Genomic DNA, 26588 nt, shown 5'->3' with positions numbered 1-26588 from the left:
TAAGCATACCATTGTGTTTTACATACACAAATAAGCAATTTCAAAGCTGTTTTTAATTTTTTTAAATAATTGGCTTGAATACAACCTGGGGAAAAATCAGGAGTTCAGGGATGGCCTAAAGTACTTTTTTGATACCTACCTCTCTTAGACCTGCGCGAAGAGTAGCTGGACCTACGTGAAATTTGTGACCCACTGGTGGAGCTTTTTCTCCTGATTGCGGTTTGTTGTTCAGGGAAGTGCACATGGATGGATTCCACTGAAGCTGCCAGATTTACTGACTTTAGAGAACCAACTGAATCTCTTCCTGACATCTCTGAGAGTTCATCATCAGACTCATCTTTAGTTGTACAATGTTCATCATCATCTTCATCCCATAAACCATGGCACTGGCACATAAGGGAAACAGTAACTTACAGATATGACTTGCAATATTTATTATCTTCTAATATGAAGCAATATAAAGTATAAATAACAATGATCTGCTACAAGCATATATTATTGACTGTAATATGTAAAGGAATGCTAATAGTATAAATTCTAGGTTTTTTAAAGTTTCAGTGGCTATGTTATATGTCTTATCTGGAAGACCTGGGATTTAGTCTCAGGTCAAATGTCTCTTCTTCAGGGCAGTTTATGTTGGGAGTTTTGAGGTTGGTAGTCCTTAGGTGGAAGAGAAAACCTGGGATTTGATCCTCAAACAACTCCTACTGGCCAGGACTGAGAGCTTGACCTCCTCTGAACTGCAATTTGTGCTTTATTTAGGACTCTGGTGGAGGCCCCAGCTTCCATTCCCTCTATCAATGTCCTAGAATTGAAGCGAATTTCCACAGCACTCTATGATTAAATTGTAGGCATGTTATTATATTTTCCCAGCTTAACAAGAAAGGGGGAATAAGATATAGGGGACGTAAAAAAAAACTAGTACATTGCAAATAATGGTCCTTAGTATCATTTCTTCAGGCTGCAGATCTCAGAGTTGTTGATGTTTGCAAAAATGCAGGTAGCCATCTGTTGCTAATGTTCACAGAACAGCCAGAACTACCTGTGCCCAGAATCATATTTCCTGATCGTTCATATGGATATTGGATATGATGTCCTTTCATGGTAAGGAATTTAATATACAGCCATTCAGTGAGTGACAAGTATTCCTAATACAATGCTCAGTGCATCAGAGAGAGTATAAGATACATATTACAGCTTTATTGTTGGAGAAAAAGAGAAGACTGAAGAAAGAAGACATTTCTGCATACTCAGTTTGTTTCCCCACTTACGTTTCTGATACAGCCCATCAAAGAATATGTCAGAGTAAGTGTCAATGCAGAAATGAAATACAGGAATCTAGAATTACTTTAGTTTTACCTTTAAGGATCCCAAATAAATGTTATGAGTGATGTTACTTATACTGAATATGTAACGTGTAATTAGCAATAATAATGGCTTATTCAATTCTTATCCTCTTTTAACACATTTGTTTAATGATATATTAATTGATGTCCAAAATGATGAAAGTTTTTTCTACATTTTCTTAATTAGAATAAATCTAACTTTATATATACACTGTTAGACATGGCTTCCTTTATTACTATATTCCCTGCTACACCTGCACCTAGATCTATGCTCCCAATGGAGGATATATATATATATTTATTTATTTTATTTATTTATTATTTTTACTATACCGGCTTTCATGACATGGATCACATCAAACCGGTTTACATTTAACAAAGTGTGCAAGATAAGAGATGGGGGCAGAAGTCAAGCTTTGACTGTTCCCCCAAGCTGGAAACTCCTGGAGAGAGATGAGAGACTGGACTTCTCTCTGTCTCTTTCAGCTCCAAATCTTCTTACCAGAAAATTCTCAGACTTCTCTGACTAACACCTGAGCTACACCACTGTGATCACTCCTAGAGGGGATAATCTTAGGAAATGGTTAAGTCCACTCACTACTCTGACAAACTCATCAGACCCATAAGAGAATCCAATAAAACAGGGAAATAAATAACTGGGACTTGGAGGTGAGAAGAGGGGGATTTAACTTACAGGAACTTATTTACAAGGTTACAAGATTGAGTACAATTAAATGTGATTTGTATAGTAAATGATAGTGTTACTAATGTGAAGGTGATGGCAGTGAATGACAAAGATTGTTATTTAAAACCATTTTTAATAGTGTGGTTGAGATGTCGGGTGTAGGTCTCAGTCGGGGCTTGGATAGTGTGGTTAAGATGTCTGGTGTAGGTCTCAGTCAGGGATTGGAAAGGCTTTTTTAAAAAGCCAAGTTTTCAGCCTTTTTCTAAATGTTGGAAGGCAGGGTTCTTGTCTCAGGTCCGCTGGGATGGAGTTCCATAATGGTGGACCTGCGGTTGAGAATGTTCTGGCACTGAGAGATTTATGATGAATGGTTTTTGCGTGAGGCACCTGAAAAGATTCTTTGTAGGATTCTCTGATGGGTCTGATGAGTTTGTCAGAGTAGTGAGTGGACTTAACCATTCCCTAAGATTATCCCCTCTAGGAGTGATCACAGTGGTGTAGCTCAGGTGTTAGTCAGAGAAGTCTGAGAATTTTCTGGTCAGAGGGTTTGGAGCTGAAAGAAACAGAGAGAAGTCCAGTCTCTCATCTCTCTCCAGGAGTTTCCAGCTTGGGAGAACAGTCAAAGCTTGACTTCTGCCCCCAGTATAAAAGTCCATATGGTGGTGCTTCTGATACTGTGCGATAAATAGTTATTCCTGAGGGATTCAGCAGTGGGAGGAGAATATCCTTTCTCTGAGGGAGTAAACCTCTCACTCTGGACCTCTCTTTCTATGGGGAAAGAAGACCCTGATCTGAGTTCCAAGTTAGGAAAAGAACTTTATAGGAGGAGTAAGAAATGAACAGTATCAGGTACCTGCCCAGAGATAACCAGCATTGTGGAAAGAAGAAAGAAGAAAAAGAGAGAGATGACCCTCAGGTGCTCTGGTCAAAATGTCCAAAGGAATCCAGAAGAGAGGAAAAATGTGTGCAGGAGAAAGATTAAAGCATTGCATAATCAGATATTAGAAAAAATCCTTTGAAGTCAGGGAGACCCACATCTGTCCAATGGCACCTTAAAACCCAGGAAAAGGAGTGAGGGCGTCTCAGGATACTGTGATAGCAAGGATTAGAAATCCCCTTGTGAAATATCAGTACTTGGGGGATTTTTTTTCCTGCTTAAAGACTGTACAAATTGCAGCTTTCCACATTTTACTGTTAACTAAAGAGTTTGGGCCGGATTTTAAAAAGGTTACGCACGTAAATCCGGAGGATTTATGCACGGAACCAGCCTTGCACGCTCTGGGCCTATTTTTAAAAGGCCCGGCGACACGCGTAAAGCCCCGGGATGTATGTAAGTCCCAGGGCTTGCAAAAAGGGGCGGGGAGGGGGTGGGGCATGGGCGGTCCGAGGGCAGGGTCAGGCTCCCGGCACAGCAGCCATATTGGCCACTGTGCTGGGGATTGCACGTCAGCAGTCGGCCAGCGGGCGCAACTTGCGCCTGCCCAGAGGCAGGCACAAAAGTTAAAGCAAACATTTTTGGGGGGTTAGAGTAGGGCTGGGGGGGGGGGGAAAGGTTAGGGGAAGGGGTGGGAAGGTCAGGTTAGGGGGAAGGGAAGTTCCCTCACAGGCCACTACGATTTCAGAGCAGCCGGGGAGGGAACGGGGGAAGGCAGCGTGGCTCGGCGCACGCAAGGTGCACAATTGTGCACCCCCTTGTGCATGCCAACCCCTGATTTTATGACTTGCGCGCGCAAGTTATAAAATCGGGCGTACATGTGCGTGCGCCAGGTAGCACGCACATGTACGCCCGGGCGCAACCTTTTAAAATCTTCCCCTTTATTTCGAACATCAAAACCTCATATCCAGTGTCTCAGTGCTGTACCATGTAAATGCCTTGGGCCCTGAAAGTAATCCTTCCCCTATCAGAACCTCCAACCAGAGTTTACAGGAATGAGTTGGAACCAAGCCTCAGTATCATGTATGCCCCCCACTAGCCCCAGTCTTAGAGGTGTACCAGGATGGGGACTACAAATATTATATGCAGTAAGACTGGAGAAGTTCAACTAAAATCAAAAGAAGTTTTTTAAGATATAAAACATTCTAAACCTCTTTACTGAATTGAACAATATCTGAAGGCCTCTACTTTTCATCTTCTATACACCACACAAGGCCCTGTTTTCACGTGAGATACAGGCTGGAAGAAAGCTTTTGGAAATAAAGCACAGAGATTATTTAAAGTTATCACAAGCAATGTAAGTACAATGCTAAAACCTAGGATACCTTTAAAATTGATCTATGGAAAAACAAGGCAAGGAGCTGAACTAGGTCATAGTGTACGTATCCGTCTTTCTTCTCAATACCAATGATATTTGGGGGATGGTCAGTTTTGTCTTTAGTGTATTCCACATTCTCATTCCAGGGGAAGAATTCAAACTGGAAGAAGTACTTGATGACAATGGTTACCTGTGCAAAAATATCATGTATTACAAACATTGAACCAAAACACAACAAAGTTTAAACGCAAATGTGCTGTGTATGCTTTCTTATGACAGTAGAAGTGAGAATTGTATGGAAATATTAGCAAGATCAGCTACAGCTGTATCCCTCCATTAAAAAAATTACATAATGGGACCTATACACAAAAATATGCTACACATGTTTTAGAGGATCATTTTATAACTACCCTTATAAAGCTAGAGTCTGCATTACGTGCACATAACACAGGTAAATAGGCTTTTGAAAATTACTAAGATAAAATGTTACATTTACATGCGTAACTCCTTTGACAGTTACTTCCTATGTGCATAAATTCTTTTCCTACCACAACTCCACCTCTGGAATATCTCCTTCAATTGCAGGTAAAAGTACATGTAAAACCACGTTTCACTTGTTCTTTTATATGCAGATCACCTGGGTTGATTTTTAAAGTATGATTTACCCCCATAAAATAAGGGGCAGATTTTCATAGCCTTGCATAGGCTCGGTGGCGCGCGCAAGCCTCGGGATGTGCGTATGTCCCGGGGCTTCGAAAAAGGGGCGGGTCCGGGGCGTGGCGTTGGTCCGGAGGCAGGTCCGGGGGCGGTCCAGGGGCATGGCAGAGGTTCGGGGGCGGTCCAGTGGGGGGCGGTAACGAGTCCTCCAGCTCAGGAGCCTGTGCTAGGGGATGGCGAGCTGGCGTGCGCAAGTTACACCTGCCTCGGGCAGGCGTAACTTAGGAAACAAAAGGTAGGGGGGGATTTAGTTAGGGCTGGGGGGTAGGCTAGATAGGGGAAGGGGATCGCAAAAACAGTTCCCTCCAAGGCCGCTCCGATTTCGGAGCGACCTTGGAGGGAACGGGGAAAGCCATCGGGGCTCCCCTTGGGCTCGGCGCGCGCAAGGTGCACAAATGTGCACCGACCCCGGATTTTATAACATGTGTGCGGCTGTGCGCACACATGTTATAAAATCGGGCATACGTTTAAAAATCTGGCCCTAAGGTTTTATGTGGATATAACAAATCAACCCATAGGGCCAGATTTTCTAAACTGGGTTTTACGCGTATAAACGCATTTTACCCATGTAAGTGGGCTTTTGAAAATTGCTACAATATATGCCATTGAATTGTCATTGGGTTTTACCCACATTAAGGGGCGGATTTTCAGAGCCCTGCTCGCGTAAATCCGCCCAAAACCGGGCGGATTTACGCGAGCAGGGCCCTGTGCGCCGGTAGGCCTATTTTACATAGGCCTACCGGCGCGCGCAGAGCCCCGGGACTCGCGTAAGTCCCGGGGTTTTCGGAGGGGGCGTGTCGGGGGGCGGGCCCGAACCGTGCGGCGTTTTCGGGGCGTGTCGGGAGCGTTCCGGGGGCGGCCCGGGGGCGTGGGATGCGCCGGGCCGCCCCCAGGTCGCATCCCGGCGCGCAGGAGGCCCGCTGACGCGCCCGCTGACGCGCGGGGATTTACGCCTCCCTCTGGGAGGCGTAAATCCCCCGACAAAGGTAAGGGGGGGGTTTAGACAGGGCCGGGCAGGTGGGTTAGGTAGGGGAAGGGAGGGGAAGGTGAGGGGAGGGCAAAGGAAAGTTCCCTCCGAGGCCGCTCCGATTTCGGAGCGGCCTTGGAGGGAACGGGGGTAGGCTGCGCGGCTCGGCGCGCGCCGGCTATACAAAATCCATAGCCTTGCGAGCACCGATCCAGGTTTTTAGCAGATACGCGTGGCTCCGCGCGTATCTACTAAAATCCAGCGTACTTTTGTTTGCGCCTGGAGCGCAAACAAAAGTAGGCTATTCGCGCTCCTTTTAAAATCCGCCCCTAAGAGCACTTAACACAGGTAAATTGCTTTTGAAAATTGCTACAATAGTATGTTATATTTACATGCGTAATTCCTTTGAAAATTTACCTTTTAATGTGTAAATGCATTTTGTTTTACATGCAAAATCTTTTTGCATGTAAAAGAAAATGGCTCTTTACAGCAGATGCACTAAGGGCCAGATTTTAGTACCTAAGTGCAGGCGTAGATTTGTGCGTGCAATCTGGCACACACAAATCTATGCCCGATTTTATAATATGTGCACACAGCCATGCGCATGTTATAAAATCCGGGGTCGGCGCGCGCAAGGGGGTGCACACTTGTGCATCTTGAGCACGCTGAGCCCTAGGGGAGCTCTGATGGCTTTCCCTGTTCCTTCCGAGGCCGCTTCGAAATTGGAGCGGCCTCGGAGGGAACTTTCCTTCCGCACCCCCCCCCACCTTCCTCTACCTAACCCGCCCTCCAGCCCTACCTAAACCCCCCATACCTTTGTTATACAAGTTATGCCTGCCTCTGGGCAGACATAGGTTGCGCACGCCAGCCGAGTGCCGGCGCGCGATCCAAAGGCCTAGAGGCCCTACGGAGGCCTCTGGCCACGCCCCCTCCCCACCCCTTTTTTCAAGCCCTGGGACATACACGCGTCATGGGGCTTGCTCGCGACGCCAGGCCTATGCAAAATAGGCTCGGCGCATGTAGGGCTTTTAAAATCTGCCCCTAAATACTTATGTGAACCCATAAAAATAGCATACACACTACCCCAAAAAGGTTAGCATACATATTAACTACAGCACAAAATCCCCACTGCTAACTAGCTCAAATTGAAAGGCACCTGTTATTTATTTATCTATTTATTTGTTCACTTTTATATACCGGCATTCGTATTAACTTTATGTCGGTTTACAGGGCAAAACATGTTAACATGCAGGATTTCCTCTCCTCCTCCCTCCAACACCAGCTAGAGGCCTCCAAGAACAGATTTAACCCCCCCACCCCAACAAGGGTTGTTGCCAAGGGTGGGAAAGCAAGGGGACTGTCTAGGACACCAAGCAGAGGTTACTCTTTTGAATCAGTGAGTGAGTGTGTTAAACGAAGAGATTCACACATGCTGAAGCAGCCTGGGAGAAAAGTAAACCAGCATTGCCTAGGAGACAGTAAAGCCAGAAGGAACAAGAGGCACAGAGCTGATAGGAATAGTAGTTTGGAGAGCATTGACAAGAAACCAATCAGGGTAAAGGCAGTTCCTACAGGGAGATGTTCTAGGGAGTGGGAAGCAGAGCTGGGATCTAATCAAAGAAGCTACTGTAGGAAGTCATTGGGCTTTTACGGAAAGGAATCCTGCTTTCCAGCAGACCCAGGTAGCGAGTCAGAGGAAATAGACTCTCCCAGACTCAAGAGAGCAGAGTTGCTTACCTGTAACAGGTGTTCTCACAGGACAGCAGGATGTAGTTCTCACATGTGAGTGACATCACTGGATGGAGCCCTGTCACGGAAACCTCTTCTGTCAAAGTTTCTAGAAGCTATGACTGACACTGGAACACTGAGTGCACTGAGCATGCCCAGCATACTATGATCCCTGCATCCACAGGGGTCTCCCTTCAGTCTCGTATGTAGCAAAAGTTCAAACGAAAAATAAAATAAAATAAGAAATGTAAACAAACCCAACTCCGAGGGGTGGCGGGTGGGTTTCGTGAGGACTAACATCCTGCTGTCCTGTGAGAACAAATGTTACAGATAAGCAACTCTGCTTTTTACACAGGACAAGCAGGATGGTAGTCCTCACATGTGGGTGATTAGCGAGCTACAGGCTGACTCATATTATAATAGGCCAATAGCAGACAACTCGTGCAAAGGCACAATAATTGGGGTGTAATTGGCAATGACGAGGCATCCTGACATGATAGCAGGTGGTTGTAGCAGGAGTTGGGGATTATGATGGAAGAAAGCTTTTCAAGACAGGTGACCGAAGGCATGGTCTTGACAGACTTCCATATCTAAACAGTAGGGGCTGCGAATTGTGAAGAGAGTTACAAGTCGCAGCCTAGGAAATGTCGGCAACTGGTACTGAATGATAGTGTGGTACCAATGTTGTCATGTCAGTTAGAGAATGTGCCTTCATTCGCCTATGGAGAGGAAGGCCTGCTCTTCATAGCAGAATTCGATACAGACTGTTAGTCAGTTGGGGAAAATTTGTGTAACCACTGGAACTCACAGCTTGCCTTTGATAGAGAAGGAAAAGCTGGGTGTGTTTTCTATGGAGTGCAGTGTGGTCTAGATAGAAAGCAAGTGCACTCTCACAGTCCAAGGTGTGGAAACCCTTCTCGCCCTGGTGAGAGAGAGAGGCCTTGGAAAGAAATGGGCAGAGTATATTCTGAGTAAGGCGAGAGGCTTCGTCTACCTTAAGAAGAATATTAGGGTGAGTAAGGAGGACCAGTCAGTCACAAAGGAACCTAGTGTCAGGTGAATGTGCAACAAGGGTTTGCAAGTCACTGACCCTTTGTTGCATCCGTAGGTGTTCGACGGCTTCACCCCGCTTATCTCTCTCTACTCTCGCCTCCTCACGCTCACCTTGGACTGATAACCGCTGCTGCATCTGCTTGCCATTCTCTCCAGCGTCCCTGGAGTGGCTTTGGTGCTGCCTCTTGCCATGCTCCTTCAAGGTACCTCTAGGGCCCCTCATCTTTATTCTCATGTTGGCGTGAACCTCAGGGGCGTCCCCCTGTTCTGACGTCACGACATCTGGGTATATCTGCCTACTGTGTTTGCTAGCTCATTGAGTTAGCAAGGGATACCTTACGGATGGGATTCGCTCTCCGTACCCAAGCTATTCTGCCGCTCCAGCTCTTCACTGGAACTCTTGCTGCCCTTCGAGGTTACAAACCTGTGTACCTGCTCCTCAGGGGCCCTTTGCTTCTTTCAGGTGCTTATCAGGAAACTGGTACTCGCTCCTCGGGGGCCCATGTTCCCTGCCTCGGTGTCCGCTCTCCTTAACTTCTACTTTGTGGAATCGCTATACCAACAGTTACCATGTGTGAGTACAAACTCTACCTTTCTCCACAGTATTGCTTCACTGGAATCAGGTACTCGCTCCTCGAGGGCCTGCTCTCCCTGCCTCGGTGCTCTCTACCATTACCAACGCTTGGACTCTGAATGTTAATATCACTGTATGTGTACTCATCTCTCTTCAGTTCTATTTCCACTACAGCACTGTTCATCAGGAGACCCTTCCTTCCAGTAGTATCATGAGAGATGCGCCCTGCCGGGCTCTATGAGCCTTTTACATCTCCTACTCACTACTGCCACCTCTGGTGGTATCATAAACTGTTTAATAAAAGATTCAACTCTGTGTTTGTGCATCCCGCGTCTAGCCTAGCACTGTGGTCCCTCAAGAGACTGCCCCCTGTGGATCCATCCAAACACCACTAACCATAACAGATTGCTAACTCCATGGATCTGGCTCAGTTCAACGCCTTGCAGGCCATTCCAGGCCTAGCCCAGTGCATTACTGAACACCAAAACACATTGGAGAACCTGACTACTTCGTTTAATCAACTGCACGCACAGATGAATCAAGTTTCTACCTCAGGTAAAGAAAGCAATTCGCCTGAGGTGACTGTAAAGACTATTGTGCCTCTTTCCGCTCCTACACGCTTCTCTGGGGAGGTTTGGAGAACCAGAGGCTTTTTGAATCAGTGTTGTGTGCACTTTGCATTACAACCTAGCCATTCCCCACAGTTTTTGCCAAGACTACCTATATCTTGTCTTATCTGGACGGGAAGATCTTGACTTGGGCCTCTTCACTGTGGGAATGCAAGGACCCTATTTTACAGGATATTGACGGATTCCTGGAACTGTTAAAATCCATTTTTGATGATCCTGTATGGTACACTGTTGCCGGATCTTCATTGGTTGACCTGAAGCAAGGTACCCGACCGCTGACTGATTTTGCTTTAGAATTCAAGACACTTGCGTATGAATTACATTGGGACCCTAGATGCCTGAAGATTCTCTTCTTCAAAAGTCTGAATTCCCGCTTGAAGGATGAGCTGGTCACTCGTGAGACACCTGACTCGCTGGAAGAGCTAGTTACTTTAGCTACCAGAATTAATCACCGGCTTTGTGATAAGGTGTAAGAAGTCAAGCCTTGTAAAGGACCTGTTCAGAAGGAAGTTCGTGTGATACCTGCACCCAGGATGGTTCCTTTGACTCCTGTTGCCAGTGGGGAAGAATCAATGCAACTTGGCCGCAGTCACCTGACATCTAAAGAGAGAAGACTCCGGAAGAGGAAAGGCTTGTGCATGTATTGTGGACAAGCTGGTCACGCAGTCCAAACATGCCCTATATGTTCAGGAAACGGACGGACCTAAGTCCTGCGGGAGGACTCTTCTTAGGTCTCACTATGCTCTCTCCTCCGCTCTCTCTCCCTCTCTCTCTCTGCAGACCACTAGAATTTCAGAATCTCACCCTGGTGGACTCAGGGGCAGAAGGCAACTTTATTCTTCAATGTCTAGTAGAACATTTGAGGATTCCCCTCACCACCTTGAAGTCTCTATTACTCCTTTCATCTATCCATGGAGAGCCTTTACCGGGTGATGTCACGCACTGTACTGAACCGGTATGCTTTCGAACTGGAGCTCTCCATACCGAATCAATCTCCTTCTTTGTTTTAGAGAAGGCCATGTACCCTATTGTACTGGGGTTACCCTGGTTGCAGCTGCATATGCCGCAATTCAATTGGGCCACGTTGGAACTCTCCCGTTGGGGTCCAGAATGTCATGGCAAGTGCTTAAAGGAGTTTACTCCCGATCTCTTCATGCCTACCACTCCAGTGATGCCAGGGTTGCTGCCTCAATATGCATCATTTCAAGATGTTTTCTCCAAAGAAGCTGTAGATATCCTTCCACCACATAACAAGCAAGCTACTCCCTGCTTTTTTGTGAATGCAAATCCTTTTTTCCACATTTCCTCTTGCCGTTGAAGCTTAGAGCAATGTTGGAGTCACATTAACCGTGTGTATGTTTATTGAATAAGGGTATTATCTCCACGCAGTAGCTGTCATTCCCATGAGCCACCCACTCTTCATTCACATCCTCTAGATTTTATGGATCCACAGTGTTTATCCCACGCTCCTTTGAAGTCCTTCACAGTTCTGGTCTTCACCACTTCCTTCGGAAGGGCATTCCAGGCATCCACCACCCTCTCCGTGAAGAAATACTTCCTGACATTGGTTCTGAGTCTTCCTCCCTGGAGCTTCAAATCATGACCTGTGGTTCTGTTGATTTTTTTCCCGACAGAAAAGGTTTGTCGTCGTCTTTGGATCATTAAAACCTTTCAAGTATCTGAAAGTCTGTATCATATCACCTCTGCTCCTCCTTTCCTCCAGGTTGTACATATTTAGATTCTTCAATCTCTCCTCATAAGTCATTTGATGAAGACCCTCCACCTTTTTGGTCGCCCTTATCTGGACCGCCTCCATCTTGTCTCTACCTCTTTGGAGATGCAGTCTCCAGAACTGAACACAGTACTCCAGGTGAGGCCTCACCAAGGAGCTATACAAGGGGATAATCACTTCCATTTTCTTACTCGATATTCCTCTCTCTATGCAGCCCAGCATTCTTCGGGCTTTAGCTATCGCCTTGTCACATTGTTTCGCCGACTTCAGATCATTAGACACCATCACCCCAAGGTCTCTCTCCTGCTCCGTGCACATCAGGCTTTCTCCCCACATCGAATACAGTTTATTCGGATTTCCACTCCCCATATGCATGACTCTGCACTTCTTGGCATTGAATCTCAGCTGCCATATCTTCGACCACTCTTCCAGCTTCGTTAAATCCCATCTCATTCTCACAGGACAAGCAGGATGGTAGTCCTCACATATGGGTGACATCACAGGATGGAGCCCTGTACGGAAAACTTTAGAATTTCTCACAGAGCTCCTAAGCGCTATGCTTACTGCAGAGCGAAAAAAAGAAGACTGAGGGAGACACCTGTGGCTCACAAGGTATTTGTCACCCGATGAGTACATGGGGCATTTATTTTTTAGTCGAGGGTGTTGATTAGGTGGTTTGGTAGTAGGGATGGTATCGATGGTGGTATTGATAGCGGCATCGAAGCATCAGCTAAGATATCGATGCATGGGTGAATCATCAATGTCATTGACGGAAACACCGATAACATCAGAGGGATCGATAGAATCGATGCGACTTCGATTAAATGGGTGGCCATCGATGGCATTGGTGGAATCGATGGCAGCATCGATGGAATTGATGGATAAGGACATCGACGCCAGCGATAAAATCAAAGAAAGCATCAATGGAATCAATGAAGGAATTTATGGCATCGGTAAGATTGACAATGACATTGATGGCATCCATGGCATCGACATGGGTCATTGATGGCATCAACATGGGCATCGATGGCTTCATTGGAATTGACAAGGGCATCGATGGCATGGACATGGGCATCGATGGCATGGACGTGGACATCGATGGAATCGATGGGGGCATGGACAGCATTGATGGGGGCATGGACGGCATCGATGGAGGCATGGCTGGCATCGATGCAGGCATGGCCGGCATCAATGCACACATGGATGGTATGGATGAGGGCATCAAAGGAATCGAAAGAGGCCCTGATGGGATCGATGAGTGTATCGATGGCATCGATGGTGGCTCTGGCGGCAATGGTATGTCCCTATCACTCTAGCCCCAATGAACACGGTGGAGGATCACAGGAATGACACTCGCAGGTATCATGGAACTGACAGACTGAGGATGAAACAGGGATAGAGAAGGCCGCAGTTAGGTTGGTAACCCGGGGAAACCGTCAGTGAGGTGACAGGAACTGACCGAAAAACAGGGCATAGTATTCACCGAGCATCAATGAAATGTACGTGAAGGGAGACCCGTGTAGGGAAAAATTATTTGTGAAGCAAAACTTCAAGTGTTTCCATGAGGAAAAGTTGTGAGAAATTTCTCACAGAGCAACAGACACGATGCTAACTGCAGCGCAGAAAAAAGAAGACTGAAGGGAGACCCCTGTGGATGCAGGGATCATAGCATGCTGGGCATGCTCAGTGCACTCAGTGTGCCAGTGTCAAAGCTTCTAGAAACTTTGACAGAAAAGTTTTCCATGATAGGGCTCCATCCAGTGATGTCACCTACATGTGAGGACTACCATCCTGCTTTTCCTTTGAGAACAGAGGTGCCCCAGCTGTTGGTTTGGGATGTGGATGCTGCAAAACGTATTGTGGGGGAGTGGGCTCTAGGGAGTCTCAGGCACCTCGTCTGGCTTGCAGCTGTATATCGAAATATCTTGCTAGAGAAATGCTGGTGCCTCAAGAAAGGAAGTAAAAGCTGCAAGTGTAAAGTGATCATTGGCAATTGGAATAAAGTGGCTTTTTACTGCAAGCCAAGTAGCTGTCTCTGAGCATGTTCCAGAAAACTGTCAGCAGGTTGTGCAGGGCCCAGACAGCAGCCTCTGACAGTGAGCCTGCAAACATGTAAGCCTGAATGGGAAGTGGGGCATTGAAAGCAACCCTGGCCCTTGGAACTGTTTTTTTCTGTGACTTTCCTGCACCCAATCCCTCTGTGGGACAGCATAAGAGGTCTGTAACTTCCAAAGGACAGACGCACACTGAACTCTGACTCTTTTTACATAAACTTTATTTTCCACAAGTACATTATCCAACATAAATTACTTACCTTTCGCCACATTCACACAACATTTATCTTCAGTATTCACATCACAGCTATTACTTTCACTATTCACACCTCAGCAATTACCTTCAATATTCACCTTCTTACAGGAGCTGTCTTCTCCTGGAGACCCGGGGGTCTATCTGCTCTCCTTTGGGCCTACACCCTTATTCCTAATCCCAGGGGACCCACCCATAGAGCTCTCTGTTTCTCTAGCTTTTAAGGTAGACCAAGTTAAATGCCTGGACCAGCACTGGTTAAGGAGGATTTTCAGGGACACTCCTTCACACCCTCTCACAGTATAATCAAGGGGCCTTTATGCCCTGAAATAAGCCATTACTTGCCTCTTCCCTCCCATCTGAACCAAGGATGTTATTTCCTCAGGTTTCCACTGTCTCTCCCTCCATAACAAAGGCAAAAGTCCCCTCAGTGCTCAATAGCTCCCCTCTACATGCTCCCTCTGTTCCTTCCCAACATCAAGAAGCCTACATCTCCTGATCCCTCCATCTCCACCCCAACAGTGCCTCCCAGCCTATTCTTTCCAATGAGATGAAAAGGTTGATGGGGCAGGGGAGAGCAAGATCCATTCTGCTTCACTGCCACCAGCGAAGTTCTTACTTAGCTGGAAAAGTCATAATTTAGCCATATAAGTGTACGCAAGTGATATAACCGTGTATTTGAACTTTGAATTTTATAAGGATATGGAAATGAATTTTACACACCTCATTTACCTCTGTAAATCAGCTTTTATATATGTAAGTCAGGGGATTTTATAATATGCGCGTGGCATTGATATTACCAGTTTAATCACTTAGTCTACCTGTTCACCCAGTCCAACTGTAGTTCATAAAGTCTTTCCTGGTTTTTCAGCCTAAAGTCCCCCCATTTCCCCTGACACCCCAGTCTATCATGTTTTTACTTCTGACATGTTTATGATCACTTACACCAGAAATTAGGCAAGAGTAAATATATGCAAATGAAAGACTTGCACACGACACTTCAGCAGGTTTTAAAATAGCAATTTGTGCACATAAATATTGGCCCTGTACCAGAATGCCCCTGGCACGCCCCCCCCCCCCTTTTTTTTTTTACACACGCTCACACACACACATTTACTCACGGACCCTGATTTATATATTTTTCAGTTTTGAAAATACCATATATTTACAAAAGCGCCTTTATAAGCACACACACATTATTTTTTATGCATGTGTAACTCTTTTCTTTGAAGGTATTATCCTTCAAGGTACACAAAAGAATTTCTTTTTTTAGGGGCTATTTTCATTGCCACTTGTCCCCTTTTGCTGATTGGATCCCAGGAATGAGCCTTTCTGTGGAGAGAAGCTTTTGCTTGTGGCCCAGGTGATGAGGTGTTTCCTTTATCAATGTATATGTTTGTTTGATTGGTAGAGTACTGACGCTGACCTGGGACAAATGGAGCAGGACCCAGAGCTGGGTGTTCAAAATAAAATAGTTTACTGATTGTCCCAAATTGTAATCAATGTCCATCTTGCTAAACAACTGAAAGTACATCTGGATGTATCTTTGCTCTGTGTACATCCGCTAACTCAGGTTCCGGTGGTAATTCGTAAGACTTCTGCACTAACGGGCAGATTTTCAAAGCCCTGCTCGCGTAAATCCACCTGGATTTACGCGAGCAGGGCCTTGCGCGCCGGCGCGCCTATTTTCCATAGACCGCCGGCGCGCGCAGAACCCCGGGACGCGCGTAGGTCCCGGGGTTTTCGGAAGGGGGCGTGTAGGGGGCATGTCGGGGGCGGGGCCGAACGACGCAGCGTTTTGGGGGCGGGCCACGGCATTTCGGGGGCGGGCCCTGGGGCGTGGTTTTGGGCCGGGGCGTTCCGAGGGCATGGCCGCGCCCTCCGGAACCGCCCCCGGGTCCGGTCTCGGCGCGCCAGCAGCCCGCTGGTGCGTGTGGATTTACGTCTCCCTCCGGGAGGCGTAAATCCATGGATAAAAGTAGGGGGGGGTTTAGATAGGGCCGGGGGGGTGGGTTAGGTAGAGGAAGGGAGGGGAAGGTGAGGGGAGGGCGAAAGAGCGTTCCCTCCGAGGCCGCTCCGATTTCGGAGTGGCCTCAGAGGGAACGGAGCAGGCTGCGCGGCTCGGCGTGCGCCGGCTGCCCAAAATCGGCAGCCTTGCGCGCGCCGATCCAGGATTTTAGAAGATACGCGCGGCTACGCGCGTATCTTATAAAATCCAGCGTACTTTTGTTTGCGCCTGCTGCGCAAACAAAAGTACGCGATCGCGCAGTTTTTCAAAATTTACCCCTAAGTGTATAACTGTCTCAGTCTCTTGGAAATCCTTGTCTGTGAAGTTCCCCTTAAAATAGGTAATCATCCTACCTGGGTTCCCATTCAAGATCTGTTATCCAGCCTGCAACTGTGTCCCAGGGGAGAAGATCCTGTGGAGAGTCTTCAATTCTGTTCTTCTTTATCCATTCTTCTACCTTGCTCCCTTTCTTGGACTCCCAGAAAGAAAGGTCTAGGTTGACAGAGATCAGGCACACTGCCCAATCTCCCAAGCAAAAAGAGAATTCCTTTACTAAAATGTCCAAAACTTTCTAGGAAGACACTGTCACAGCAGCTCTTCTTTGTTCTAGAAGAATACTGGCAGATCTTCAGTTTCCTGGCCTCTGGTTCCAGGGGAAAACCATCTCCAGCAGTACAAGGCTGTAACCCAGAAAAAACAACTCTCGAAGTAGCTAAAAATTCTAACAAAGTCTCTTCCTCTAACCTGAGAGGTGGGCAACCTGGCAAGGAGTGCATAGGAAGGAATAACCTCCAGTCTGTAAAGTCTTAGCAAGTATTTGTGATAGTTATAAAATGTTTCCTGATGACATAGTTTTTCATTCGTTTACACTCAATATGGCAGGACACCATGGACCATCTTCAAATTTGCTTTTCAACCATCAGGTGATGGCTTCATTATAACAGATTAACTCTAAACATGTCCAAAACAGAATTTTTACTCATCCAATGACCTCACTCTGTGATTCAGCAATCTTCCATTGTGACAGATAAAATATCCTTTTCCATCAATGACATTATTAAAAGTTTAGGATTTTGGTAGACTCCAACCTTTCATTTCGACCACACATCAAAACCATTATCAAGACAGGTTTCTATAAACTAAGAGTAGTTGTTGGTTCAAAACATCTTTTACATTACATTGATTTTCACACAGTAGTTCAGGCTCTAATCTTTCCACACATTGACTATTGTAAGGCTTTTTATCTTGGTCTTCCTGATACTACACTACAGCTGCTCTAGTTATTACGTAATGCCACCGCATGTCTTATCACAGGAACAAAGCACGATGAACATATTAATCCAAAACTTATGGTCTCACTTTGGTTTCCTCTGTATCAGCGAGTTGCCTATAAAATAGGTATGACAGTTTTCAAATTAATCAATTTGGGATCTTGTCCATGGTCGAAAGCCCTTTTGGAATTATACCAATCCTCACAATTACTATTATCTGCTCAGGGGCATGCTTGATGTTCCTTCAGTCAGATGTGCTCGCTTCTCAGTAACCAGAGAATGGGCCTTTTCTGTGGCAGCTCCCATTTTATGTAACTCTTTTCCATTATATTTATGGCTTCATGAGTGTTTAAGGACATTTAGAGGTTTATTGAAAACATTCCTTTTCAGGCAAGCATTTCTCTAGAAGCAGTATATTTTGGCGGTTATGAATTTATTGTTTTTGCATTAACTGAGCTCAGGTAAATGATTGTAATTAATGTACGTAACCTGACCATCCTGTCAGTTACCAGTAAGCCCTGGGAAATGCCAGATAGAACAAGTTAATGAATGGGGAGAGAATCCATTCAAATTCAGCCCCTTCCTTTGTGGAATCTGGAATGGCCATTCCCCTAAAAGGCTTTATAACAGGACTCTCCTGAGAGTCTGTGGGCAGTCTTTATAGTTTTTGGAGCGTTAGGAGGCAGTGAGGAGCATTACTTTTTTTGTTTTTTTTTCCAGGCCCAGTCAGAGGAATCAGGGTAACCCAGCATGGAAATCCTGACCAATGTCGGGAGGGTTTTCCTTCCAGTCTACTCACTAGCTGATTGGCATATCCCTCTGGGTTGTTTTTGGGATTTTGAGATTTTCGTGGGCAGGTCTTCCCTATCCATGGGCATCTCAAACACAGGGTTCCCTATGTCCTGAATCCAGGAAAGGCCCAGGTGTCCAGGAAGGCTCCTACCATGTAAATCTCTAAATCCTGAAAACCACCCAGAGGGAAATGTCAATCAGCTAGTGAGTAGACTGGAAGGAAAAAAACCCCAACCTTGGTCAGGATCCCCAGACTGGGTTAGCCTGATTCCTCTGACTGGCTGCAAGGAGTAACTCTGGTGTTATTTTCAGTTAAGGGAAAAGGACATTAAGTTGAGAGATTCAGGTGGAAGATTGTTTTGGCTGCCCCTTCCTTCTTGCATTGGGGCAGGGTACGACACCTGCATCCAGGAATCCCTCACATCAGGAGGAGACATTGAGACTGTGATAAATCTTAGGCATTGTAAGAACTAACTGTGAGTAAAAGAACTGTAAAGATCCTTAAGAAAACACATTCGGAGTGTTCAACCCGTGGGGAGAGAGAAAGTTTACTCTCTGTGCAAGGATAGGATTTTTGACCATCTTTGGTTTTCCTGACCAGTTTAAGGGTTACCTTGCCCGCTGGGACTTCCATTTTATCTAATCCAGGAAGGTGAATGGATCCCTTACCTGCTTGATAGATTTCTGCACAAATAGAGATGAAGATTGTAACCAAGGAGAGAAAGACAGTGCTGCTGGAAACATTTATTGTAATTATAAATAGCAAAGGTATAAACACGGGTATCAAAATAGCTAATACAAAAATACAAAATACCCGAAATGCAAATCTGAATTCAGTTATTGTTCCTTCATCTTTGTTTACGTACGTGCCTGAACATATTTAAGAAAGTACAAATCATGACATACCTCTGTGTAGACAATGGCAGTCATCCAGAAACGTTTACTGGGCCTTGGTATCGAGAGCATAGCCCAAAGGAAAATAAGGATGGGAAGCACAAGAGTAATCATTGAAGCTGAGATCATGTGATTAAGGATAATCACAAAGTAACACACCATTTCTGATCGGGCAACCAATGTATTGTACAGAGCATAAATGAGACGAAGCACTCGAGGTTGACCTTTATAGAATTTCTCAGAATCCTCTAGCTCTTCATCACGAAACATCCTGCAAATTAATAGAAGTATTTCTTATTAATATAGGGAAGCATTTTCAGAAAAGGTTGAGTACCTCACCTAGGCAATCCAATTTTGGCCACTTAGGCTTAGGATAAGTTTTAGCTGAAAAATTAGGAAGCTAATAGTAGTAAAAAAAAAAATTCTCCTAAATCTAAGTGGCCAAAATGTGGCCACTTGCAAAGAGTGGCACACTGTGCATTGCAAAGAGTAGGTGTAATTTTGCATGGGTGAGATTATTTGTGTATTTTGCATAACTTTTAAACCAAACTAATATACACAAGATCACTTTGAAAATTAGTCTAATTTATGTGCATAGTTGTTGCTTAAGATACCCACAATGTTACAAACTGAGTCTCCAAATGATTACTACATGGTGTAGGTTGCTTTTACTTTTTAAATATAGTTTCTATTTTTTATATATTTTGAAATTTGGTTTTCTCTGTATATCGCTTTGGCTGGCCTTGTTATGGCTGTGAAGGTGGTTTAAAAATCTTTGAAATAAAGTGCATAAACCTTAAAGTCCTTATATCGCATTTCCTATTTTTCACCCTCTCCCCCCCCTCCCCCCCCCCATAATTCCTTAACTTTTAGGTACTCTACCCAACTTACATGTACATTCTATCAACTAATGTGCTGGGTACTTTGTACTTGCACAAACTCATCATGTATAGTCACGTATTCTGTCAAAACTATAGATTAATAAATAATATTGCAAGATATCATTCCAATAACTTATTTACTTGTATTAATTTTACTATTTTACTACTCCAGGTTTTCATGCTACATGGATATAAAGAACATATTATGGTAGTTGCTTTTTATATCCTCTCCCTCAGGTTTCTGAAGTTGAAGTTGAAAAAAACTTCATTAAATACATTTGTTAAACTTCAACAGGGGTGGATTGTCCTATCGGGGAATCGGGCATCCCCTGGTGGGCTGGTCGCTCTGGTCACGTGGTCTGCCGAGCACGGTCACAACAGAGCCGCACTCAGCAGACCACGGGGTATCTCCTGGGCCGGCCTGGGTGGAAAATCCCCGGGCCAATCTTTACCCGGAATCCGCCCCTGAACTTCAATAAGCTTTCTCAGGTGTTCCTTATTGTGCACTTACTTATTTAGAAGAAGTTCACTTGCAGTTAGCTCGTGCGTCAAAGGTGGCAATATTTCATCATGTAGTTTGTCACTTCGACTATCATCTGGCGTCATGATCATCAGATTATTGTCAGCAGAGTCATCCTGAGAAACAAATGAGAGCTGCTCAAAGCTGACAGCTTTGCTATATGAGGGTGGGACATCACCATCAGATGTGGCAGAATACAATGGTATATTTGCATCAGGTGCATAGTCAGCTCCATCTGAGCTCATGTCATAATGTTCCTCCTCTGCTTCTAGTTGTGTCACATGATAATGTTTCTCCTCATCTTTTAGATGTGTCATGTCATAATGTTCCTCCTCATCTTCTAGATGTGTCACATCATAATGTTCCTCATCTTCCTGATGTGTCACATCATAATGTTCCTCCTCATCTTCTAGATGTGTCCTGTCATATTGTTCCTCCTCATCTTCCTGATGTGTTATGTCATAATGTTCCTCCTCATCTTCTAGATGTGTCATGTCATAATGTTTCTCCTCATCCTCCTGATGTGCTATGTCATATTGTTCCTCCTCATCTTCTAGATGTGTCACATCATAATGTTCCTCTTCATCTTCTAGATGTGCCACGTCATAATGTTCCTCTTCATCTTCTAGATGTGTCACATCAAAATGTTCCCCTTCATCTTCTAGATGTGCCACGTCATAATGTGCTTCTTCATCTTCTAGATGTGTCACATCAAAATGTTCCCCTTCATCTTCTAGATGTGCCACGTCATAATGTTTCTCCTCATCTTCTAGTTTTGTCACGTCAAAGTGTTCCTCTTCAGCTGATGTTTTGCCTTTCTTGTCTGTCTCATGTTCATCCTCTGTTTCCTCAATTGTTTCTGTGGTTCCTTGACGAGAATAGACCATAGTGCACTGGGTGGGCTCACTGCTGGGAGGGTTAAATAGGGAAGAGGAAAAGAGCAGCATGGATAAATACATTAACTTGAAAGAAAGTATTTTGTTTTTTGAACATGCAAATTTTGGTCAGAAATCATTCATTAGATAGACCTATCAGTATTGCTGTTCTGATACTGAAAAAATTACTGTACTTAAATCTGGCCTGCATAGAAATCTATTATACAAACATAAATAATCTTTTGTATGCATGCATAAGTAAATATGAATTCACAAATTTAATTATGTGTACTAAGGTCTGCTATTATCCCTTGCTGCAATACGACCTGGTAAAACCTGTTACTGCTAATTTTAGTAAGTACTGAGTACTAACAATACCAACTCATACCATATGCTTGTGTGTTTTAGAATTAGTTTAAGAATAATGTGTTATTTTAATTTCACAGAATATATTACTTGAAAAAAAATTAAAATCCAGTCACCCGCTCCATTCATTCCCATTCCATTCCCTTATAATGATTGAATGACAGCACATTATCAACAGAATGGGCTGATCAGAGACAACTACAATTGCAACTGTGGCTTATGCATATTGTAACTTTCTTCATTTGAAGTTATTTTCCTTTCCTCCTCTTTTCAGTTTCTCCCCATTATTGCTCTTTATTTTTCTATTCTCTTATTCATTTTCCTTAACTTTTATTAGTATTCATAATAGAAATGACTTTCAGACGAAGATGATGGTCACATTCAGTACAGTAATTTTCTGTTTACTTCCAGAACGTTGGTCCAGTAAAGTCACAATACTGATAATCAAATTAACATAGAAATGATCCAGCCCATTGTACAAGCCCAGGTCCTGTGCAGCTGCATACCAGCAGTTAGGGAATGTGGAAATATAAAGGAAACAATCCAAGTTGGGTCAGTAGCCATGGGCATTTCCTGGAACTCATCTAAATACAATACAGAATTAGAAGCCAAATGTCCGATCTGGATTTTAATTCTGTATTGTTGCCTCCACGGCTTTGTTAGACAGCTTCCCTTGCTGTTTCTTCAACTCATCTAAATCCTACAACTTGGCTAGACTTATTTTCTTCCCTTCTTTTTTTTTTCTCATCTCATTTGCATTCCTTTCAACTCTGATTTCTACTTCATTCTCTTTTTGTCATGCTACTTTCCTTTCTTTGTTTCATACTCTAGTAATCCCTTTTCTTTTTCTCTCTCTTTATTTCTAATGTTTTTCCTTTTCTATTTTGTCTCTCCTTATGTCCCAACTTTCTTGGTTTCTCTCTTCCATATAACCTTCTTCTCCCAATCTGCTTCATTCTTCCTTTCCATTCACTGTTTCACTTCCTTCCTGCAATCTCGTTCATATCCCCCTTTTTTCTATTTAAACATTGCTCTTGCTTCAGGGACATTCCTCCACTTCTGCTACTACTGTGGAAGAGAACTGGTGGAATACCTCATGAGGCATCACTTTACACAGGCTACTTTCAAATTCTAAGTCAGCATTAGGCTGGATTGACATGCATGCCCCTAAGTATGATATATCAGTTTAAGTGTTAAGACTCTTTGAAATCTAGTGACTTCCCTCTTCTATGAATGCTGGTGTCAGAATTGCTTAAAGTCTCCTTTGAGAATGAATCATTCACTGGAATGAACTTTATTTGTTAATAAAGTCCTCAGTTAGGTACTTTAGATGGTGTCAGCTCAGGCTATGCTTGGCAGTGGTCCCAATCCATGGCATATACTTTGGAATATCTTAATATAAATAGTAAGTATTGCTGCTCTAGAAGGATGTGGGACAGAGTTAAATGATTTTTTGGCACACTGTTTGCACCTGATACATTCTGTTTAACTGGAAACTGGTTGACATAGGTTACTTTTGCACAATATTTTTTTTTTTCAGAAAAAAAGGTGACAGTACTCATATGTAGGCCTCTCCTTGGGGATGGGATGGAATGGGAAGGAGCAGCCAAACTGAGCCCCACCCCCTGCAACTGCCTGAAATGACAGCATTGCAAATATTACTCCTGACCCTAGAAAATCAATACATCTCCTATTGGGAAAATGAATAAACCGGATGGTTACAGATCACTACAGAGAAACTACATACTAGCAGAATACCCCACCTTGATCATATAGACAGAATATGGATAGACTCTTATCAAATACAGAATAAGTGTACAAAAATTATAAACAGAAATATGCAGGCAAAAACTGAACTAGAATCCCAAAGAAGCCAGACTCTGCATGTAGTGAAACATGGGAGAAATAGAAACAGAAATGCATTTTCTTCTGTGCCATGCAAAATACAAAGATATCAGAGGCAGTGTACATTCACATTCCTAAAGCTGACATATTCAAATTACTAAACCAAAAGTAAAAAAAAAAAATGTTTTCTTTCTTTGTCGTCTGGATATTTGGATCCTAACTTAACATCCTCTCCCCTGATAATGACAGGGGCTCAACAGCTACAACATAAGTCCTCCAGACCATACACAAACGGGCAATGATTGGGGCTCTGTGGCTCCAACATAAAGTATCCCTCCTACACACATGCACAAAAGAATGATGATGGGGGCTCCACAGCAGTGGTGGATTGGTCTATCGGGGTTTTGGGTATGGCCCGGTGGGTCAGTCAGACCAGTTATATGATTGGTATTGGCTGCAGCAACCTCATGCCTGCGGTGCCACTGCGACCAACACCAGACCTCACAACAGCTCTTCCCCTACAATGGGAGCTTTCTGCTTCTAAATGTTCACCATGACAACAGTGGCTCTCTGGGCCTGCTCTCTCAAACCCTGCTCTCCACTCATCATCACTGTGGTGGAGGGAAACACTTCCGCTACCTCCACTCACACCCATACTGCCTCTTCTGTGGTGGGAGAATGGTAGGGGGCAAACTAGGGATGAATCTGCCCACCCTGACACAGAAGCACATTCTTAATCTGACCATCCTCCCTCAATCAGCACCCTGTAGAATTGAACCAAAAGCAGCCAGATGACATACAAGTACATTTAAAAAGGTGCGTACGTGCGCATTGGGCATGCAAGCAAAAATATGCTCAATTTTATATTGTGCATGCAAGTATCACAAGAGAGAGAGTGGGATATATAGAGAATGTCAGATTGTCTCTTTAAAAGAGTCTCTCTCTCTCCCCCTCCCAGTGTTCAGGATCCCTTCCAGCCCAGACTTGTACCTCATAAGGACCAGAAGTAAAGTTTCACAGGTAACATGGCACAAGTTGTCATGTTAAGCCTTGCAAAATTCAGAGGTTACACACATACATCTTGGCCCATTTTTTGCCTATTATTCTTGAAGTGTGCACAGGTATGTACTTCCTGGCTTCTTAAAATTTGCGTTGCTCCTGCGCAGCCTGCATATGTGCGAGCAATGCTTTTAAAATCTACCTGAAAGTCTATGTGAGCTTTACCGCTCCAAGAAAAGATCTCTGCATTGAAACCTAAAGAACTGGTGTGTTGACCACTGCTCAGGCTCAAGCCTCAGAACATCTTCTGTGGCCTTTGGCTAGACTACCAACCATAATGGCAGCAATAACTATCACCATAAGCCAGTGACCAGTGTTCAGGAGACTGACAACACTACTGTCCACCCCATCTACTGGATATACTCCCAGCCCTTCGAGTGGAAGGGCTGGGAGTATATGCCAAACAGAAGCCCTATGTCAGAGGGCCATGGACCAGAGGTGGAAAAGCTGGAGAGCAACATCCAAGTTTTATGACAAAAGGCTGCCACCTCACTATCCCTCCTCATTCCCCCTCGATGGCTTATTGCTCATCTACTGCTGTCGTGCCTCTGCTGCCATTCCTGTCTTGCAAACTGTTTGAACCACTGAGGCTATGCAGGAAATAGAACATACGCAGTGAAATGTTTCTGCACAATCCCGACATTGGATGAGAACTAGTGGAATAACTCCCTAATTGAAATTGTGACATCATTGTGCTTTATACATTTTTAAGTGCACCACAATCAAGTAAAAAAAAAAAAACCTTCTGGCTCAAATACTCAAGAACTGTTACAGTGTTTAACACAATCTACAGTGTCAATTGCGTTATAACGGAGAGAACATTTATTGATTTCCTTGATTACACCTGCATTTAAAACAGCACCTTATTTTAGCTGACTCGGGGTTTGGTGAGGGTGAAGGACTCTGCGTCTATATAGTATCAAACTATAACACTACTCACACTTTGCAGGAAAGAATGACTCTTGCCTTTAATGTCTCAAGGCAAGAGTCAATTCACACAGACACAAGATCAAACACCACAGGGAAGACAAAAGTGTCCCCTCTAAAGGAAAATACTTTTTGGATCAATGACATTATGATCAGGATAATTAAAGGAAAATGTAAAACAATCCAGGAATGCAAGATGTTTGAAGTTAAAATAATTAATTTGACATTTTAAAATTGACAAATAATTCCTCAAACAAGATCTAGGTTTTTTATCACATAAAACTGTACTGCCTGTTAAGTTCTGCTCTCCCATTAGAATCATCCTCATCCCTTTCTCCTCATCTCTTTACCCTTCCATTGGAATGTATTTTATGTTTCACTTATATATCCTGGTAATGTCATCTTTTGCTCATTTTATTCTGACCCAAGGACGAGAGCATTAGCTCTCAAAAGCTAGTCAAGAAATGTATTAAGTTAGTCCAATAAAAAAGTATATATATATATTTTTTGTTATTTTTGTTAACCTTTATTTCTGTATATTCTTGTGTAGTAACATGGTAACTGTACTACTTTATCAATGGAAGTGTCACTGTCACTGGTCCCTCAAAATTATGCACATGCATACACAGGTCATGGATCCCCATGCACATGATAAAACCTAGTATGCACAAGAAATTCCAATAACGTTTGCATTATACGGACTCGTAGTGCACGTATTTGAAGTCAGTTTATAACTAGTTGCACAAAAGAACATTTTTGCACACATAGCCTGTCAGTGTTGAGTTATCAAGCTTAGATGTCAGTTGGTGAATTCTATTATTAGAATTCTTTTGTAACTGTCAATCAAGTAGACAAAAATAAAGATTAGAGATTTGTAATCAATTTTAAATGAATGTTAATCTGAACTGAATTAGGCATTTTCATTCCGATTTATTTTACCCTAAAATGAATACATAATGCCCCTTGAAAATCCCCAAACTTTTTTGGTTCATTCATTTTGGAAAATAGTGCATACTATCTGCAAATAACTAAAAATGAAAAAAACAAAGAAGTCCATGAAACAATTAAAAAAAAAACTAAATAAAAAAGTCTGAAAATGAAAAAAGCAAACCGAAGAAAATTCCTCTGCACATCTCTAAAAACCCCCCACATTCCTAAAT

General features: G+C 43.8%; 1 protein-coding gene across 1 annotated transcript in view; it reads right to left on the bottom strand.

The window, feature by feature from the left end:
* PIEZO2 (piezo type mechanosensitive ion channel component 2) overlaps positions 1-26588 on the bottom strand; it is a 1301103-nt gene that overhangs the window by 192100 nt on the left and 1082415 nt on the right. The window contains exons 38-41 of the mRNA XM_029587157.1: positions 20348-21265; positions 18968-19226; positions 4291-4473; positions 140-386 (exon numbers count right to left, since the gene is read on the bottom strand). Of these exons, the coding sequence (XP_029443017.1) occupies positions 140-386; positions 4291-4473; positions 18968-19226; positions 20348-21265 (1607 nt within the window). The remainder of the gene's footprint in view (positions 1-139; positions 387-4290; positions 4474-18967; positions 19227-20347; positions 21266-26588) is intronic.

Source organism: Rhinatrema bivittatum, chromosome 2, assembly GCF_901001135.1.
Source record: "Rhinatrema bivittatum chromosome 2, aRhiBiv1.1, whole genome shotgun sequence".
Lineage (NCBI taxonomy): Eukaryota > Metazoa > Chordata > Amphibia > Gymnophiona > Rhinatrematidae > Rhinatrema > Rhinatrema bivittatum.
This window is presented reverse-complemented; position numbering and strand designations above follow the sequence as displayed.